Source organism: Gracilinanus agilis, chromosome 4 (assembly GCF_016433145.1).
Source record: "Gracilinanus agilis isolate LMUSP501 chromosome 4, AgileGrace, whole genome shotgun sequence".
In the NCBI taxonomy this organism is placed as follows: domain Eukaryota; kingdom Metazoa; phylum Chordata; class Mammalia; order Didelphimorphia; family Didelphidae; genus Gracilinanus; species Gracilinanus agilis.
This window is the reverse complement of record NC_058133.1, coordinates 456,910,377-456,930,834: the sequence shown is the minus strand read 5'-3', so window position 1 is coordinate 456,930,834 and position 20,458 is coordinate 456,910,377. Positions and strand designations below refer to the sequence as shown.

At 35.8% G+C, this 20,458-nt stretch overlaps 1 protein-coding gene across 1 annotated transcript in view; it reads left to right on the top strand.

The window, feature by feature from the left end:
- The window catches only part of VAV3 (vav guanine nucleotide exchange factor 3), a 482,681-nt gene that overhangs the window by 415,313 nt on the left and 46,910 nt on the right, over positions 1 to 20,458 (top strand). The window contains exons 22-24 of the mRNA XM_044675502.1: positions 717 to 751; positions 10,582 to 10,698; positions 11,276 to 11,363. Of these exons, the coding sequence (XP_044531437.1) occupies positions 717 to 751; positions 10,582 to 10,698; positions 11,276 to 11,363 (240 nt within the window). The remainder of the gene's footprint in view (positions 1 to 716; positions 752 to 10,581; positions 10,699 to 11,275; positions 11,364 to 20,458) is intronic.

Below are 20,458 nucleotides of genomic sequence, written 5' to 3'. Positions count from 1 at the left end.
GAAGTGTCTGAGGTCATATTTGAATTCAAGAAGATGAGTTCCTGACTAGATTCAATGCCCTGTGCACTGTCCATCTAGCTGTTCCATGGCTATTGAAACTAGCAACAGCAATAAAATCCTTAGTCACATTTCTCTTAGCTTGTCTGTTTAATTAGGAGGCATCCCTACTAGTTTTGAAGAAGAGAACTGCAGACATGGAAAACACCAACGCATGCCATGACCTTTACTATCATAGGATGACCATTTCCTCTTCCTTTCATTCTCAAGAGTTCTAAAACTCCTGCCACAACTGAATCATCAGAACCCTTGTCTTCCAGTCAGATGACAGATCATTTTCCTACCTTTCTTCCCAAACTGGAATCAGATGTAAATCCCAGAGATTCTGTAGCTGCTGAACAAAAAGTAAAGGACAGACGAGCAAAAGCAATGCACATTATCAGCTACTTCTGATAGCATATATCTCTTTCCATACCTGTTGCCCACTACCCTAATTTATTTCATTTTTAATTTTCTAGCATCCAGATTGGTCATTGCATTGATCTAAATTCTCATTTCTTTTAGTGTTGCTTTCTTTTAAGTTCCAAAGAGTATTTCCAAGACTGAACTCCTTAAGCTCCTATGATATTGGATCTAGGATTTATAAAAGTGAATTAATCATCTGTGTTCAAATATTTACCTTTAGTAACTTTACTGTATTTTTTCTTTTTATATCCTAGGTACCCAAACCAGTAGACTACTCTTGCCAGCCGTGGTAAGTATTTAAAAATATATCTATATCTACATATCTTGTGAAAGTACTATAAATTAGGATATGGCCTTTTTGGAAAGGAGTATAATGATATAAATATTTTCATTTATAACCTCTAATCATGTCTTCATATACAGGGGACAGTGCCATGTGTGTGTGTGCGCACTCATGAGCTTCCCATTATGCTGTCAAAGGCTGTCTGTGTATATGTATATGTATATGTGCATCCCATGTATAACCACAAGTTTCATAACTGCCAAGCAAAGGAACAATGAACATGCTCAAATACCAGATGTGTACCCTAGATTTAGAAAAGCAGATTTCAAAAAGCATCAGAGAAGATCCAGTTGAACAATTCAAAAAAAAAAAATCTGACAGTATAATTGTGTGTTATCTCAGTGAGTGAAAAGGAAGAGTCTAAAAAGCTAGTGTAGACACTTGGGGAGGTGACTGATGAACTAAGATTTAAAAAATCTTGTAAAAAAGATAGAATCAATCAGTCACTATTTAGTAAACATCTATTGTGTTCCAGACACTGTGCTAGACAGACCTCATACCTCAGAATAAATAAATGCAAAAGAAGGCACAAACTTTTCAGAATAGTGTCCAGAATGTTAATGTTCCAAATTAATTGAGGCTTGAAAAAAAGAAATGCTAATGAGGCTGAAAAAGATATTTTTAAAGCAATATTTGCAACACTACGTACACTTTCAGAAAAAAAAAAGCAGTGATAACTAGGTGTCTTCATAGAGCTGCTAAGAAAAGATTTTTCAACATAATGTCATTTCCTATTTTTGTAAGGTTTACTAGACTGGCAAATCAAGCCAGTGACATTTATTTCATGACATCATTTGACATCTGAATTTATAGAATGTTAAAGATTAGAAGTCGGTAATGGTCAACTAATGGTGCTTGGATGACCATCTACCTGTCAGTGATCTTGCAGAACAGATTTATGTATTAAGCAGAAGGTTGGACAAAGTGGCCTCTAACACCCCTTATTGGTCTAAGTTTCTTCTAGTCCATTTGGGCATATATATAGAATGGAGAAGAAACTGGTGTAGCGGAAGGAGTGGTGCCCTCAAGGTTCTGGAGACCTGTGTTCATATCCCAGCTCCTGACACTCCCAGGCTGAGTGACCTGTGGGCAGGTGGCTTAACTTCTTTGCCCCATTTCCAACAATAAGCAATTCAGTAAGAATATAAAAGGCAGAGCAGTTTGGTGGTCTTCATGAAGAAAGGGCATTTGTTCACTTAATTCTTCATGATGATTAGGTCATAGAACCAGAGACCAAGAAAAAGATAGCAATACCTCCTCATAAAAAAATCCATTGTAGCTAGTATACGCAAGAATATCTCTACGCAAAGAAAGTGATAATTCTACAGTATGTATTGATGAACATAAACAATGTAGGATTTACAAGGCAAGTCTTCATCTGTTTCAGTTTCTGAAGTAAAAGTTTCAGAACTGCGTTTAGATAAATTTTATTTGTGTTATAATTCTGAGTCGCCCTTGAATTGAAAAAAAATCACACATTTGCAAAGAGATGCAAAAAAGAATGCCATGTTTTTTCATGCTAAACAAAATGACTAAAACAGGTCCTGGAACACCTGTTATTTTTAAAGACAGCTGATTAAAATATCAGAAGATTACTATTTTTAAAAAATCAGATGGAATAAAACACCTAGATACTTTGAAAAAAAATCGGCATAGTCACTGAAGTGGAGTTCATTGTCATCTTTGTATTCATAACCCTACTGGGAGATGCTGTTGTGATAATTTCTGAGGAGCCAATGCCCTGGATCTACTCTGAATCAAAAATGCAGGACCATTCCCTCCATTAGCCATCCCCCCTTTCTCCCAACTGTCCTACTCTAACATACGTACTGCAATGAAGATAGGAAGGATATCCAACACTACTACTACATGAGTACCACCATCCTACATCTCCCAATCTCTATCATTTCTTTCCCTGCAAGCACTGCCTGATTCACCCAACGTGATTTTCTTGCCCTAAATGTGCAGTTCTCACTGTGCCCAGGTCTTCTGCTAATCATGGATAATTCCTTTAATTATTCCAAAGCATTTGGGTAGCAGCAGCCTTCCTATGCTCGACATTCCTCATTGCACTGATAGAATACTCCACTGGCTAGACATTATATAGGTGCTTTTCCATTTCTGAATCTGATAAGTCCCCAGTATCTTGGAACAATCAATGTTTATTAAAAGCTTGTTCTGTGTGCAAGGCACTGTGGTAAGTCTATTGGAGGAATAAAAAGATGAGGAAGACATATTTGCTAACCTAAAGGAGTTTATAATCTAAGTGAAAAAATAAATACAAGCACACACAAGAGAATTAATAACGCAAACTAGTAAATAACAGGAGGCAAAAAATTGGCATATAGGAAGTACTCTCCTAAGAAAAAGTGCCTAGGAGAGAGTAAAACAATTAATATGTTTCTTTCTCTCTTTTTTCCTTCCTTTCTTCTTTCTTTCTTTCTTTCTTTCTTTTGCCCTTCCTTCCTTCCTTCCTTCCTTCCTTCCTTCCTTCCTTCTTTCCTTCCTTCCTTCTTTCTTTTCTCTTTTTCTCTTACTTTCTTTCAAATTTGAATTTAAATTCATTTTCTCAGTTAACAAAATCAATTTTCTCAACTTCCCATTTTCTTCTTGTCCTCATGGTAGACAAAAAAAAAACAACATTTGATTTTAGAGAATATATAAAAATTTTCTACCTGGAAGGGTCAAGAAAGGCTTCCCAGAAGAGGCTGAAATGGGGTGAGGACTTGATCAACAGAATTTTCCTTGGCATAGAGGAGAAGAGAAAAGGGATTTCTAGGCAAGAAGAAGAGTAATAGTACAAATACAGCATATTTGGGGGATTTATAGACCATTTTGGATAGAGAGACATAAATGAGTAGCAAGACATAGAGTTGAAAAGTAGTTTGGGAGCATATTGTAGAGAGATTTGAAGGTCATATTAAATGGTCTGAATTATAGCTTTTCATTGAAAAGGAGCCATTGTTAATGATTGAACAAGGAAGTGTGATGAAAACAGTGTTTTTGGAAGAGGAATTAATAAAGTGAAAAAAATGGCTTTGGGAAAGACTAGAAGTTAGGAGTGAACTGAGGAGGATGAGGAGACTTTTGTAAAGATTGAAGGATAAGGGTCTGCATTAGTTTAACAGCCATAGAAATAGGAAAGAGACAATGGATGCAAGAAACACTAGGAAAGACTTTCCCAGATTTGGCAAGTTATTGGATATAGAGTCAAGAGACAGATTACATTCAAAGAGAACACAAAAGTCTGGGACTGGAATGAGGGGAATATGGTAGTCCCTACTATTATCAGATATAGGTAGGTCAAGAAGAAGATGTAATCTTGAAAGGAAATCAATCTATTCATTTTTAAACAAATTATGTTGTCTTCTAGTAAAATATGTATATATAATATCAGGTCTGGAGTTAGGAAAACTCATCTTCCTGAGTTCAAATCTGGACTCAGATATTTATTAACTATGTGATCCTGTGCAAGTCACTTAACACTGTTTGCCTCATTTTCCTTATTCATAAAATGAATTGGAGAAGGAAATGGCAAACTACTCCAGTATCTTTGCCAAGAAAATCCCAAATGGGGTTATAGAAATTCAGACATGACTGAAACTATTGAACAATAAATACCAAGAAAAGGATTGTACTTGTTCTGGATGGTCCCATAGTTCATGGCCATATAGTTTCAATAAATGGAAATTTCAAAGGAACTAATTTTTAGATGATTAGAACTGCTCAGAAGTAGAATGTATTGCCCCTAGATACAGTGGTTTTTCCCTCACTGGAAGTTTTCAGGTAATGGCCAAATGACTAGCTGTTGTGTCTATGGTAGGGGAGAATTCTTGTTCACAAAAAGAGTTGCGCCAAAGCCGTCGGGATGAAGCAAATAAATTCTGTCAATGTTATGCCACACCACTTATAGTAATCATATATTTCAAGTAATTGATGAACAAATCTTGGTACTTTGTGGAACCAAAAAATCTAAGGCTCCCTGCATAATGGACCAAATCAAGACTGAGAAACTGGATAATATAAATTGTACCCTAGTTACTCCCATTTTGATTGTTCTTGTAGGCTGTTTAACCTAACTGTACTCGCCAGATGTTATCAACAAATAAATAGGCTAAAGAGGCTTATATTAGGGAGGCCTGGGTGGTACCAACTGAATCTTCCAGGCAGCGATACTATTAACTTCAGTATGGGTTGAATTGGGTCAGCCAGGATTGTGTGAGCCTGGGCTGAGCTGTTTCTATTCAGTCTCCCGGTTGTCTCTAAGCTTCCTTAAGGTGAGGAGTGAGGAGCCCCTCCTTGCAGGTGATAAACTGAAACCAACAGGAAGCAAGATGGATGCCTGGTCCAGCCCCTCAGGAATCTAGTGATAATTATCTTTCCCTCTTCTCAGTCCCTGGCCCTAGTTGATGATATAAATGAATCAACTGAAGCTCTTTAAATAAAGCCAAGGGGTTTATTAAATAAATGCAAGGGTAAGCTGAGGGAAGAGAGTTAAGGTCTGGGAAACTGTTGCTAAGGGTGAAGATCAGTGCTGGCAGAAGGTCTCAGAAGGTAGGAACAGGCTGAGGGAACCAGCCCCTCAGCCAGGGACAAATTCCACTGCACTGATGTAGAGTGGTCTAGCAGGTTAACAAATGAGGGTAATGGCTTGGCTTAGGGGTGTCCCTGCCTGCCTAAGTAAACAATCCTGCATTACACTAGATAACTACTAAAGTCTCTTTTATTACTGTTACTATGATTCTATATTTGAAGTAACAATGGAAAATTCAAGAGGAGATGTATATGCAGTATTAATTATTGCCTTGTCATAATTTCCAAGGAGGGGCATTTTCCTCATAAATATTTTCCCTAGATCCTCTTTATTTAAAATGGCTAGATATTTTATTCATATTCTTGAACTTAAAATATAAAAAATGATTGAAATCTCTAGATTTCCCTAGATCTAGCTCAATTTCCCACTATAACTGCTCTCTGAGTTATATGAGTGTTTACTCAATAATCTTAACTAATTATTTTGGCTTAATCAAGACCTAGAACAACTCAAAGTGAGCCTGCAATGTATTCCTGACCCAAACTCTTCTTTTTCATTGGCTCCATTGTCTATCCTCCATCCCAGATCTCTCCAGGGATCTTGGAAATTGAATTTGCTCAGGGGTTTGGCATAAGAAAGTGGCAGAAGTAGGAGTCTGTGCCATATTCTATCTAGATTAATTTGAGATACTCATTTTCCTTGGAAATCCAAGTAGAAATCATAATAAAAAATGACTAGGTACTTGGAAAACAGTGTCAATAACATAGTTGATCAAGTTGAAAATCTTTGGAAGAAAATGTAACTACAAGAATAGAAAGCTAGAACTTCCTTTGCTTCCTCTAGTCTAGGAGGACTTTTTTTGTCCTGGACCCTTTTCACTGTATGGTAATGCCTATGGACCCTTCCTCAGAATAACATTTTTGTTACATGTAGATACAATTTTTAATAATCATTTTCTGACTTTTTGTAACCCATGTTCTCTCCCTTCTCACTCCCTCCCTAAGATGGCAAGCAATATATGATAGAGATTTGTTTATATGCTATCATGTAGTACATATTACCATGTTCTTCATGTGAAATAAGATACATATCACTTATAAACAGAAAATTCATGAAGGAAATAAAATGAAAAATGTTATGCTTCAATCTGCATTTGGAATCCATCAGTTCCTCCTATGGAGGTGGATAACCTTTTTCATCATTAGTCCCTTGGAGTTGTCTTGGATTCTTGTTATTCACAGTTAAACATTGTACATATTGTGGTTACTGTGTACCAGAATATTATTTTTAAATAATTGGAAGAAATGCTAGATCTCAGTTAGATATTTGTGATAATAAAGATGTAACTTTTTTCCATCCAAGTTCATGGACCCTTTGAAATTTACCCATGAATCCTCTGGTGATTTGTGGACCCCAGGCTAAGAATCCTTGCTTAGTCATTCCTGACATGTCATTACTGGGTGTTGCAGTCACAAAGGTAATAATTTCAGAGGCAAAAACTAAATGAGGCTGAAAATGAGATGCACTTTACAAAATAAATAAATCCATTAAGAGTCTGGGAATTCAGGGCACAAGGGAGCAGCATGCATAACTCTTGCATTATGTGCTTGCCAAAATGTAGAACTTCATGGCAATGATGATCTCTTAAAGTGAACAGTATTATTGCTCATAACTAATAAGACAAATGAAATGAAACAATTGGAAGATCCTCATTATTTTAGACACAGAGATATGAGAACAAAGAAAGAATATTCTAGTTACAAAATATATTAAAATTCCATATAAGGAAATCCCATGTAAAATACTCTTATATTCTTCCTGATCTTATCAAATAGATAAATGAGAAATTCTCTGAAATAAACTTGCATCTCCTTTTTTATCATCTTCTAGTAAAATGTTTTTATTTATATCTTTTGTATTTGTATATATGATATATATGAATATATATATGTGTGTGTGTATATATATATATATATATTTTACCACAGTTCCTCCAGTAGTCCTTCTATTTCTCCGAGAGGCAACGCATGTAAAAAAATCTCATTTTTAAGGCCCAAAAAGAAAAATAGGGGGAAAATCAGCATAATTAATTGATCTGTTGAAAAGGTATGAAAATAAAGGCATTATGCAATAGTTGTGGGCCTCACACTTATGGAAAAAAATGAATTGGGTTAAAGACTCATAGTTCTTCCTTTGATTCTTCTTTGTTCTTGATAATTTTGCAGCATTCACTTTTGATGTATGTGTATCTGATTTGGGGTGATTCCTTTGTTGTAGTTATTGTGCATATAACTTTCTTGACTATGTTAGCTTCACTTTACATCGGTTCATATAAATCTTCCTATGCTTCTCTGTATCTATCACATTTATCATTTCTTATAACACATTTAATATTCCACTACATTCATGTACCACAATTTGTTTAACCATTTCCTAACAAATGGACATCTATTTTTGTTGAATGTATACTTTCATAAGGAATACCTATAACAACTTGCAGCAAGCATTTAACTCCTTGTTGGAGAGATAAATGAATATCAACACCTCCAGAAAATGATACTTTAAAAGAAAGAGATACAGACTCACTTTTTTTACTCCTTTAGAAAATTACCTTGATTTGAAACATGTTCATTTTTAAGTCAGGGGGAAGATGATATCTCAAAATTTATTTATCATCATTATTCCATCAGTGAAAACAAGTTTTTCTTGTGGGTTGAACCATGTCAATTGCAAGAGTCAGGTCTGCACATGCTAAATGAAAAGGGAGGTTAAGGCAATTATGAAGATAATTCAGATAAAGCTATTTTCAAAAGTGGCTTTATCTGAATTATCCAGGTATTTGAAGCAATTTTGTTTTTTGGATGGTGGTGGAATTTTCTGGAGAATTAATGTAGTACCAACTTTTTGCTTTAAGGGCAAAATTGTGGCCATAGAATAATATTTATCTAGGTAGCTTTTTATTTGATTGCTTCTATCCTTATTTTGCATGTGGCAGCAACCTATATATTTGCCTCCAGTTAAATGGTTTTGTCTCTGTATTTGAGACTCTTGACATGATGAATAAGGGAATTAAGATAATTATTTATTTCCTTAAAAAATTGAAAGACAGATTAGATACTGGTTAGAGGGTTAGCCCCACTGTCAGGAATATCAGAGGTTTATAGATATAGAGTTAAAAGGGACTTTACCTTTAGTCCACTGGTTCTTAACCTGAATAGTGAATAGATTCCATGGGGTCTGTGAATTTGGATGGGGGAAAATTTCATCCTTATTTTTACTAACCTTTGGATTCCTTTGTAATCCTTCATATTTAAAAAAAAAAACATCATTTGTCAGAAAGAGTCAGTAAGCTACATGAGACTGCCAAAACGGTCCATGAGACAAAAAAAGATGTTAAGAACCCCTACTCTAGTCCAGCCCTCTAATTTTATAAATGAGGAAAGTAAGGATTAGATAGATTAAATGACTTTGTCAGGACCATATTGCCAGTAAGGTCTGGAGTGGAGCTTGAACCCATGACTTCCCCACCCCTTCTTAATTCCAGTATTGTCCTTCTGTTATTATTTATTATTTTCTGTTACAATAGCTTGCTTTTTTATATATTTGCGTGTATGTCGTTTCTCCCATTACTCTGCAGATTCCTTGAGGGCAGGGTCTGTCTTTTGCCTTTTTGTGTATACCTAGCACTTTGCACAGTACCTGGCACACAGTGGGCATTTAATATATTTTGATTGATTGATTGATTCTAAGCCCAGGGTCATATCCAACTAACTAAGCTGCCTCCCTCCCAGGCTCAATTTCTGCCTTTGACATCTACTAGGTCTGTTGCTACGGGCAGGTCCCTTACTTACCTTTCCATTGTTTCAAGGAATGTTCTAGGGCTGTACCACACACTGCCTAGCTATGAGTGGAGGGAGTCTCTACACTAGATATTCCAGACATCATAAAAGCTCAGGTCAGGGCAAAAAACAAAACCAATTCAAATCAGCTTGTGGTTTATTAAGCAACTACTATGTGCTAGGGCTTGTATTAAGCCCTGGAGATAACAAAGAAGGATAAAGTAGACCCTGAGCTCACAGTCTTAACGGGGGAAACAATTTAAAGATAGCCACATACAAACAAGATACAGACAGAATAAACTGAAGATATTTTCTGAGGGGAGGAAACATTAAGGAGGAGTGGGAGCAGAGACGAGATGGCAAAGTAAAGCTCCAGTTTGAGTCTCCTCAACTTTCCCTTCCAAAACAACTAAGGTCAAAGTGAGACATTTTTCCTGCCTAAGGAAAGAAAGGTCTGTGATACATGGGTGGGAATCAGCCATGACCACAGGCAGATAGAGAACCAGTAGTAGCCCAAACTAGCTTTTTTGATGATATGGCTAATATGGAAATGGGTTCTGCATTATTTCATATGTAGAATCGTTATAATTTTGCTTGCTTTCTCAGTGAGTGGGTGGGGGAGAGAGAATTTGGACCACAAAATTTTAAAAAAGAAGGTTAAAATTAATGATAAATTTAACAAAACAACATTAAGGAAAATTGGGAAGGGCTTCTTGTAGAAGGTGAGATTTTAGTTGAAACTTAGAGGAAGTTATTAGAAACAAGAGTCAGAGACAAGGAGGAAGAGAATTCCAGGCATGTGCGAGAACCAGTAAAAATGCAAACATAATGGGAGATGGAGTATCATGCAAATAAATAGCAAAGGAAAGAGTATTACGTATAATAGGGACTAAGAAGATTAGAAAGATAGGATGGAACAAATTATGAAGGTTTCCAAAACCAAAAATGAAATCTTAAATTGTTTAGTGCAAGGATTCCTTCATATTTTGAGGATTTTTAATTTGATGAAACTTAGAGAAATCTTATCCCCAATGAAGTGAACATGAAGGAATTGAAAATATTGTATACAAGATCTCCCTGATTTGGGCAAGACTTACACTCAATTTATTCCAGACCTACATAAAATATCCATTTTGTTTTCAGTTTCAAAGGAAGGATTTTTCCAAACTCCATCAGTCTTTTTATTCCCCTACTGTTACAGCACAAAAGGGGGCCAGTGTTACTGGACTGAAGAATGGATGGAAAGGAATAAAGAATATGAAATGTGTCAGGCACAATGAAAGCCCAGTTAGGATAGGACTAACAAATGGCTCAAATCTACTTTAGGGGGAAATAAGTGTTGTCTTAGTCTCTGCTGTTTATAAGTAACATTAACAATATCTGTTTGCTGTTGTTTCTTACAGGTATGCAGGAGCAATGGAAAGACTGCAGGCAGAGACTGAACTTATTAATCGGGTAAATAGTACTTATCTTGTGCGACACAGGACCAAAGAGTCAGGAGAATACGCAATTAGCATTAAGTAAGTGGGACAAGCACTTTTATAGAAATTACAAATTTCTTGTGGTCATAATTGCTTAGTCTGATATATACATGTAAAACACTGATGCTGCTAATTAAAGCAGAGGTAATTCATAGCCAGACAGTTCATTAATACAGAAAAAAATATCTGTTGTTAGGAAAAAATCTCTTCCATAAATGCTAATTGGTATATTACACTTTTTCATGGTCAAGCATTTTAAAGAAAAGTTGTGTTAGCACATTTAACCATGGAAATTACTAGATGGTTCTTTTGGTGTATCTGCATCCATTCTTAATGGAGACTTGGGAAATGAATGTGGTTTAACGATTGACTTAAAGATTGACTCTTTCTGTCATTTCCTTCTGGTCTTTTCCCCACCTCTAGATGCTGGCTGCGTCTTCAGCCATATTCTAGTAAATGTATTTTGTTAATTAGCTGTCAACAATGTATTGGCATAGGTATACATTTTGTCTTTGGAATTAATTCCTGTAATGTTATTGGGGCATGCCCTCTGGTAATTATTGATCTGGGCTGATTAAAAACACATTTATATTCATAAGTTATGCATTGCCCACAGGTACAATAATGAAGCAAAACACATCAAGATTTTAACAAGAGATGGCTTTTTCCACATTGCAGAAAATAGGAGATTTAAAAGTTTAATGGTAAGCATTGATTAGGTTCTTTCTCTTCAATGTGCGGTGCAGTCTCAATGTTAATTCTGTGCTTTTCCAGAAGTTTGGCGCCCTGAAAACTTATTAAAGGAGAAACATCTATTATTTTGCAATGGGCTCAGTCACATTTCAAGTTCTGGCATTGCACAATGTTTATGGGAAGAGCTGAATTTTTTTTTTAATCTTTGTTTAAACATTTCGGGCAAGGCATTAATTTGCAACACATTCTCACTCTTTTTTTCTGTCTTAAACATCCTGAGAATTCTATTCCATCCTCGTCAGTTCATAGAATCAGAGAATGTCAGAGGTGAAAGGGACCTTAAGGAACAATGAGGTTTCTGAAGAATGGATTCTATATTTAATTGGAGAACAGGAGTTTAAATCCCAACTCTGTTTACTCAATTTCTGTGTGACCTTGGGCGAGTCAAGTTAGCCTTTTTTGGACACTGATTTCCTAATTTGTAAAATGGGGTGGTTGAATTAAAAAGACAAAAATAAGGACATTATATTCTAATGTGAGTGATAACATGCAAATAACTAGGTATGTGCAAAAGTAGACACAGAGTAGATGTAAAGTATTCCAAGAGGGAAAGGCATTAGCAGATTGGGGCAAGAGAGAGGAGTAAGATTTGAGCTGAGTTGACAATGACCAGGAAAACTAAGAGGTAAAAAAGGTAAGAGAGCAACTTTCTACTCATAGAGGATATCCAACGCAAAGGCGTGAAGTTGGGAGATGAAGTGTCACAACTGCAAAGAGGCCATTGTTGCTTTATTGAAGAGTATATGGGGGCAGCTGGGTGACTGAGTGGATAGAGCATCAGGATTGGAGATGGAAGGTCTGAGGTTCAAATCTGGCCTCAGATACTAACTAGCTGTGTGACTCTCAGAAAGTCATTTAACCCCCATTTCCAGCCCTCGCTATTCTTCTGTCTTGGAACCAATACTTAATATTGATTCTAAAATCAAAGGTAAGGATTTGAAAAAAAAATAGTGTGTATAGAAGTAGTAAAAGGGCAGGTAATATGATATAAATTGTATATATGTTATCATATAACACATATTTCTTTACTGGTTATGTTGTGAAACAAGACTCATATTATTACAGTAGGGAAAAATTTTGGGGGGAAATAAAGTAAAGAATGGTATGTTTCAATCTGCATTTGGACTCTGACTTTTCCTTCTATGTGGTGGATAGCTTTTTTCAAAATGAGCCCTTTGGAGTTGTCCTGTTGAAAATAATTAAGTCATCCACAGTTGATCATCATACATTATTGTTGCTACTGTGTACATAGTACCTACTATGTACTAGGCACGGTGTGAAGTATCTCTCTATTAAATTGTAGCTTACCAAGGGCAGGGACTGTCTTTTGACACTTTTTATATCCTCAATGCTTAGCACAGTGCCTGGCACATAGCAGGTTCTTAATGATTATAAACTGACTGATTGAGCCTGAGAGTTTCAAAGAAAGGTTAAACGCAGTTCTTGTTCACCAGGAGCTCAAAGTCTAAATGAGAAACATACAAAGCATTTAAAAGACAAACAGTATATTTTTAGCACAAGTTGGAGATAATCTCAGAGAGAAGATACTAAAGTTAAGAAGGACTGGGAAAGGCTTCTTATAGAAGATAGACTTGAGCTGAGACTTAAGGAAGGCATGAAAGCCAAGAGATGTAGCTGAAGAGGGAGAGAGTTTTGGGTATAGGGAAAAGTCAGAAGATGGAGTGTTGTATTTGAAGAGCAGCAAAGGAAATCTATGTTCCTGGATTACAGAATAATTCACAGAGTATGTGACTGTGGGAATGGGGAATAACATAAGAAGTTAGAAGACTGGAACATTTGGAAGGGAATGGGTTATGGAAGACTTTAAGAGCTAATGTTTTCTATTTGATCTTGGAGACAATAGGGAGCTAGTAGAGTTTATTGAGGAGGGGTGTGTGACATGGTCAGAATTTGCCTTTAAAAAGATCAGTTTGATATAGCTAAGTGGAACAAAAATTGAAGTGAGGAAAGATGCAAGCCAGAAAAACCAACCAGCAGGATATAGGAATAGTGCAAGTGTGAAGAGATGGGGGCCTGAACCAAAGTGGTGGCAAAGTCAAAAGAGAGAAGTCAATGAGTTCATAGAGGTCAATCAATAGATAACTAGAAACCAGGCTTCCATATTTTGAGTCTAGTGTTTTTCCCTTGAACCATATTGTCCTTCCTAGGGGTTCTTCCATTTCATTAGAGAATGGAAATTCTCTAAATAGCTTTAGCAAAATGTGATTAGAAAGATACTACTAGAGCTCTGTCTTCTATACTTCTCTTGGTGATCCCATCTACTTTCATAGCTTTAAATATAACAGATTATCAATCTACATCTTTACCTCTGATTTCTACTCTGAGTTCAGGACTCAGTTTTGCTTCCTTTGGGGAGTTTCAACTTAGATGTCCTATTAGCCCCTAACTTCTGAATCACAGGATGTCAGAAGGGCCTTTAGAAGCCTCCAGCCCAACCTAGAATGAAACGAGAGTTCCCTTTCCCTAACCGTTGGTCATCCAACCTCTTTAGAATCTCACTCTAAAATTGATCTTGGTCAGAAGTAATGATAGTTTTATTCTTTCTGCCATAATATTGCTCTTATCCATTATCTCTCAGCAGCCCTACTTCTACCAGCCTAGTTTGTAATATCAAAAACTTAGAGCTGAAAGCAACCCAAGAGGCTAACTAATTCAACCCCCTCACTTTATAGAAAAGGAGATGGAGGTCGTCAGTTATGAAATGACTTGCCTGATGCCACATAGCTAACAGGTTGCACAGTTGGGTCCTGAAACCAGTTGTGCTGACTATTTGAATTGATTACTTCTTTGTCGTACTGATTCTCATTCTCCTAGACTACTTCAATGACACCCTGGCCAGTCTCTCTATCTCCAGACTACCCTCTAATCCATCCTACATAAACTGCACAATCTAACATTCCAGAGCTTTCCCTCCTTTTAGCCCCTACCCCACCAAACTGAATTATTCAGCATCACATGAACATACCACATACTTTCCTACCTCTGTGTCATTTTTGTGTCATGTCTTCCACCTGAGATGTTCTCTTCCTACTCGTTCATCTGTTGAGATCCTACTTGTCCTTGGAGACCTAGCACAAGTGCTATTTCCTAATATTTGAAGAATTGCCTTCAATGAAAGTGTATAGGAACATTTGGATGTTTTCCAAGGTCAAATTTGAACCCAGGACCTCTCATCTTTAGATCTGGCTCTGAATCCACTGAGTCACCTGTCTGGTTAATTTATAGCCAATTTCATTCTTTCTGTCTTCATTTCATGTGCTCTCCTCCATCCTAATTAGTTCATAAAATCAGAAAATATTAGTGATGGATGGAAGTTGAAACAGGGCACTGTGATGCAGTGGGAAGAATACTGAATCAACAAATGAGTAAAATGAGGGTGCTAGCAGTTATATAACATTCATGACCCATATGGGTAATGTGGGAGCCAAGAATTAAGCCCACATCCAGTACTCTTTCCTCAGTACCATGCTGATTTTCCATGCTACTCTAAGGGGTTACACCACCATAATTTTTTGAACACCAATCTTACAGGATTTCTGGGAGGAAAAAAAGTCCTTTGTAAGCCTTTAAGTAGTATAGAGAGCTGAGTTATTATGTCATTTTGTAGTATTGCTAACAGGTGCGAATGTGTGTGTGTGTTTGAGAGTGAGAAAAAAGAAACATGAGATTACAAATTTTCTTTTAGAAAATGAATACCTAATATTGCTTTCAAACTGAGTTAGGTTTATTCTGGATTGATAAGACATTTGGAGAGAGTACCTTAGATGCATTTTTCATATTGTGCTAAGTATTTTGCATTGCATCATTAAAGGTTGCTCATTCCATATAGCATTCATTGAAGCATCCATCAAATGATACTTACTAACACCCTTCCAGAAAACATATAAAGCCTTTGCAAATAAGATTAAAGACTAAATCAATGGTATAAAGTTTCACAAACTACCGTGAAAATGTTTATTCACCTTCCTTCCTTCCTTCCTTCCTTCCTTCCTTCCTTCCTTCCTTCTTTCCTCCCTCCCTCCCTTCCTTTCTTCCTTTCTTCCTTCCATCCATCAGTATTTCTTCTATGATTTTTTAAAGTCTAATTTCTTAAAGAGAAGGGTCGGTGTTTGTTTCGTTTATAAGCAAAAGTGAAAAGAAAAACATGAAAAGGTCCAAAGGTAAATACGTAGAGTTCTTTACCCAAGGAATGAAAGATAGGAAGAAAATAGTATGTTTTGAAATATTACGGCAATTTTAAATCAGTAACCAGACTCTTGCATCTTTAACTGCTGGAATTGACTTAAGTTCCCTCTGAGAATCTGGACCCTGCTAAGGTTTCTAGTAGTAAAAGTTCTGCAAGGAATGAAAACACTTGAGAATGGTGGCAAGTGGAAACACAAATAATATATGACAGTAGCCCAGCTGGAAGGTGAGAAAAGCACAGGTGGGGGGTCTCTACATCTCTGCCAGATAGATCAGCTTGATCCGTATCCCGGAGAACTTCCTTGGATAGTAATGAGGCATCTCTACCTTGTAGCTAATATAGGACTTGAAAGAAAGCTGCAGGGCTAAAGATGACTGCTAGGAGAGCTGGCTTTGAAAGTTTAAAAAAATAAAAAAATATTTAAAAACCCCTTCCTTCAGAGGAGACAAACCAAGAGGATGAAAGGAAGCACCACTGGAAACGGCCAATCAATATCTGCTTTCTGTTGTTTAGATTCAACTCAAGAAAGTTAGCCACCATCCAAGGTTGCCTATTATAAAGTCGGTCATGCAGGGTTGATGTGGATTAATGGGCATATGATAAGGCTCCATCTGCATAAAATTCATCTACTATATAGGAAGCAGCAGAAACTCAGAGTTTAAATAACTTGCTCTAGAAAAAAGCAGTAAAAAGCTGAAATCATAGGTCAGAAATGGACTGTACTGATACTATTTATAATATAAACATATGCACATATGGCATAAGTATCATATGTGTATATTTTTATGCATCTAATTCTTATAGGAGATATAGCTATACATATACGCATATAGATTGTGTGTGTATATACTCCTTTATTTACTGTACATTATGGACAGTATTGCAAAATAAAAGCAACTCAAGACAGTTCAGGACACAAGAAGGGATTCTTCTCTTTCACATAAACACAGACAGAACAATTTTCTCTAAGGTTGATTGGTCTCTCCTTTGGGATTTTAGAGCACTACAAGCACTACAGTGAATAACAAATTCAGAGAGAAGCATCTATTTGTTTTCCACCATTTAGGCTTGGTATCTTTCATAGGGAGGTCATTACCTACAGGAAAAAGAGCTAAAAATTGACTTCTAAAGGTTGAACATTTCAGTAGTCTAGATAGTAAATGTTCTTTACGTTCCTGGACAAGACTCAGTATCTTCATCCTCAAAATGTGTGTGGTCATAATTGATTTGCCTTCCAGCCTTGCAGAGAAGTTAAAAAGTAAACAATAGCTAAAAGCATGTAAAGTCTCACTTATCATTTCCTATTTATTCATCAGTGCATGATATCACAAGATCTATGCTCTAGTGCTAAATGGTGCCTTGGAGGTAATTTCATCCAAACCCTTCATTTTTCAGATGATGAAACTGAGGTACAAGGGGGTTAGGAAACATGTCCAGTTATACAAGTGATAAATGTCAGATGTCTCACATGACCATGGGCACCACTTAGACATTATGAGTCTGTTACTTTATCTGTAAAATGGGGATAATAATACCTGTATTACCCATTCAGTTATTTTTACCTATGTCCAACTCTTTGGGGGTATCCTTGTAAGATATACTGGAGTCTTGTCATATTTTTCTTTTTCAATTCATCTTACAGATGAGGAAACTGAGACAAGCAGGGTTAAGTGACTTGCCCAAGGTCATATGGCTAGTAAATGTCTGAGACCATATTTGAACTCAGGAAGATGAGACTTCCTGACTTCAGATCTCACACTATTCACTGTACCAACTAGCTATCCACCTATATTACCTACAGGGTTGTTACAAAGTTCAAAAAGATCAAAGTATTTAAAATATTTTACAAATGTTAAAGAAATATATAAATGGCCATTATCATACTTTGGTTTTCTCATCTGAAAAATGGAGATATTAATTGCAACTACCTTCCAGAGATCAAATGAGAAAACATATAAAGTGCTTATCCAATCTCAAAGCACTATATGAATGTAATTTTCATCACCACCATCATCACCACCACCAAAATCAACATCATCATCAGCCATCATTATTTGGTTTAGGAGCTATGTAATGACCATGGATTTGAATTGTAGTGTGGAGAGGATGGTAAAAAAAAAAAAAAAGTCAAATACATTTTTAGACCCATTTTCCATAGCTGATTTCTCAAAGAGAAATTCTTCTACTGAGAAAAGGTATAGAAGAGTAATTGACCTACTTTAGAAAAAAGTACTTTTAAAAAAAAATCAAGGTCCAGGATCACTTCTGTGATTTTTTTTAATGGTTTGATGTTCAAGTGTGTTCAATCAGAATCTTTTTGTTTTTGTTTTTCTTAGTTGGCTTCAGAAAAATTTCCCATTCCATTGCACACATATTTATATTGGTCTAGTTGTTATAGATACCAAAAAATTCAAATCCCAATGGGGTTTATAAACCATTACCTATTGCCTTGGTGACTAGAGCGATTGGTTCTCAATGATTTTTTTAAAATGATAGATGAGGTCATATGAGATAATAAAAGAACAGATTTCTGTCTTATTTTATTTGCTTGCTATTTATTTATAACACCGAGAAGTCAGTGACTAGTACGACAAGTATGGGTTACATTGAGACACAGAGCCCAGTAAAGGCATGGATCCAAGGAGATGCACTGGTTTATTTTTGCCCAAATAATTATATAAGAAAAGATTTATTTTTGTATAAGTCATGTACACATAAACTTGAATTCTCTTGGGTTCATAGATTCATATTAAGAAGGGAACTAACTTACAAATCAGTTAGTTCATTATGTAGATGAGGAAATTGCAGTTTAGCATAATGAAATCATTTGCTCAAGATCACACAGGTAGTAACTAGGCAGCATAATGTAATGGAAAGAGTACAGGACTGGGAGTAGGCAGACCACAGATCAATCAGTCAATTAATCAAAAATATTTATTTTATTAAAATCCCAACACTGTGGGATTAAGTATAGGAGATACAAATAAAATAAATTTCTATTAACATTTTTCCTACTTTTCTACTATATTGGTCATATGGCCAAGGGAGAATAATTTAACTTTACTTTATGCCAGTTTCGTAACCTGTATTGTGGGGATAATGATGTTTGAATTCTTTGCTACATGGGGGTCCTTGTAGGGATTAGATGAGTCATTGAATATGAATATACATCCCAACCATATAAACATGTGGATGTCAGCTGTTTCAAAGTTCCTTCCAAATCCAGAATTCCATTTTTCCAGGGAGAAGTTGATCTTGAGCTCGGTTCTAACAAATGCCTAGTATTCTATAGCTTGCAATTAATATATGTTTTAAATTACATTTAAGTTAGATACAGTAATTTGGAGACTCCTGTGATAATTAGACTTTCAGGTTTGCTTTAACATATTTTTTTCCTTTTCAAAAAGACTTCAAGAATGCAGCTTACTGAATATATTTTCAAATTAGAAATCTGTCAGAATTTTCTTATAAGGGCTATACAAACGAATAGGTGGTCACTTCTTTGGATTCAAGTAAAGGACAACATTGAGATCAAATTAGAATTTAATTCTCAGCCTCCCTGTTGTAATATACTAGGAGGAAATAAAAACTTTAGTGAAGCTTCACATTTTTTTTATTCTTAATAAATGAAACCACTTTGAAGAAGATAATTCTAGAGAACCAGTGATGAAGCATATTATCTTCCCTCTGACAAAGGGGTAATCTGAATTACACTGTCTGTACCATGCTAAGAACTATGTGATCATGGGAAACAACTGCCTCCACCCTGAAAATAATCAATGAGATTAATCCCAGATTACCTAATCCTTGCACCCCTAACTTTCCCAAACCCATAAAAACCCATGTTTCCCCCTGCCCAAATGAGACCCTCAGCCAGCTCTTTCAGCTTTATGGTCTCCCCTTTTGCCTTTTCTGTGCCTAATAAACTTTGTTTAATCACCCTACTCCAGTCTCACTTTGCCCACTGACAATACACTCTCATACACACACACGATGTGACTGATGCAGGAATTTGTCTTGCTTAATTATGAATATTTGTTACCAAGTTTTTATTCGTATTTTTAATTAGTCATAGGAAGGAAAGAAAAAATTAAAAATTAAGTGAAAAAGATATATTTTATATATGTATCTATAAATATAAGTACATATATAAAGTTTTGTATCTGTATATAAGATATTTACATAAATGCACAGTATTGTGTACAGATACAAATATACAGAGAATTGTGTGTTTGTACATTTATATATAAAGAGTGTTACATATATACATACATATTCACATACACCCATACTTAATCCAGAATGTATATATGCAAAAACTGAGCTCAAAGTGTATAGTTTATTTATATATGTATGTGTGTACATGTGTGTATACATGTGTACATGCACACACACATAAACTTATTCCTATTCCAGAGTAGTGTCTACTAGGGAACTTGTTTGAGGTTAGTTCATAGAATAAAAAAGCAGCAACCATTTTGTGAAAATCAGTGTAAGTTCAATTTTTAAAAAAAGAATAACTAAAGCTATCAAAAAAATGGGATGGGCTACTTAATTATGCTGTGCACTTCCCATCCTTCACATGGTTTGACCAGAGGAGAGATATCATGGGTATCATGAGAAGAACTTCTATATTACGTTAACAGATTTTATTGAATGATGTTCAAAATTCTGTCTGACCAAACTGTATAATGATGATGGTGATGGATATCTATAAAAGTAATTTTGAACTTTAGAGGGCTGGCACAATTCAACTTAATTTTAGGTTTTGTTTTAAAATTGTTAAAAATACTTAATGGTTGTTTTTCTTCTTTGAGGTGATTCTTTGCTTTATTTGTT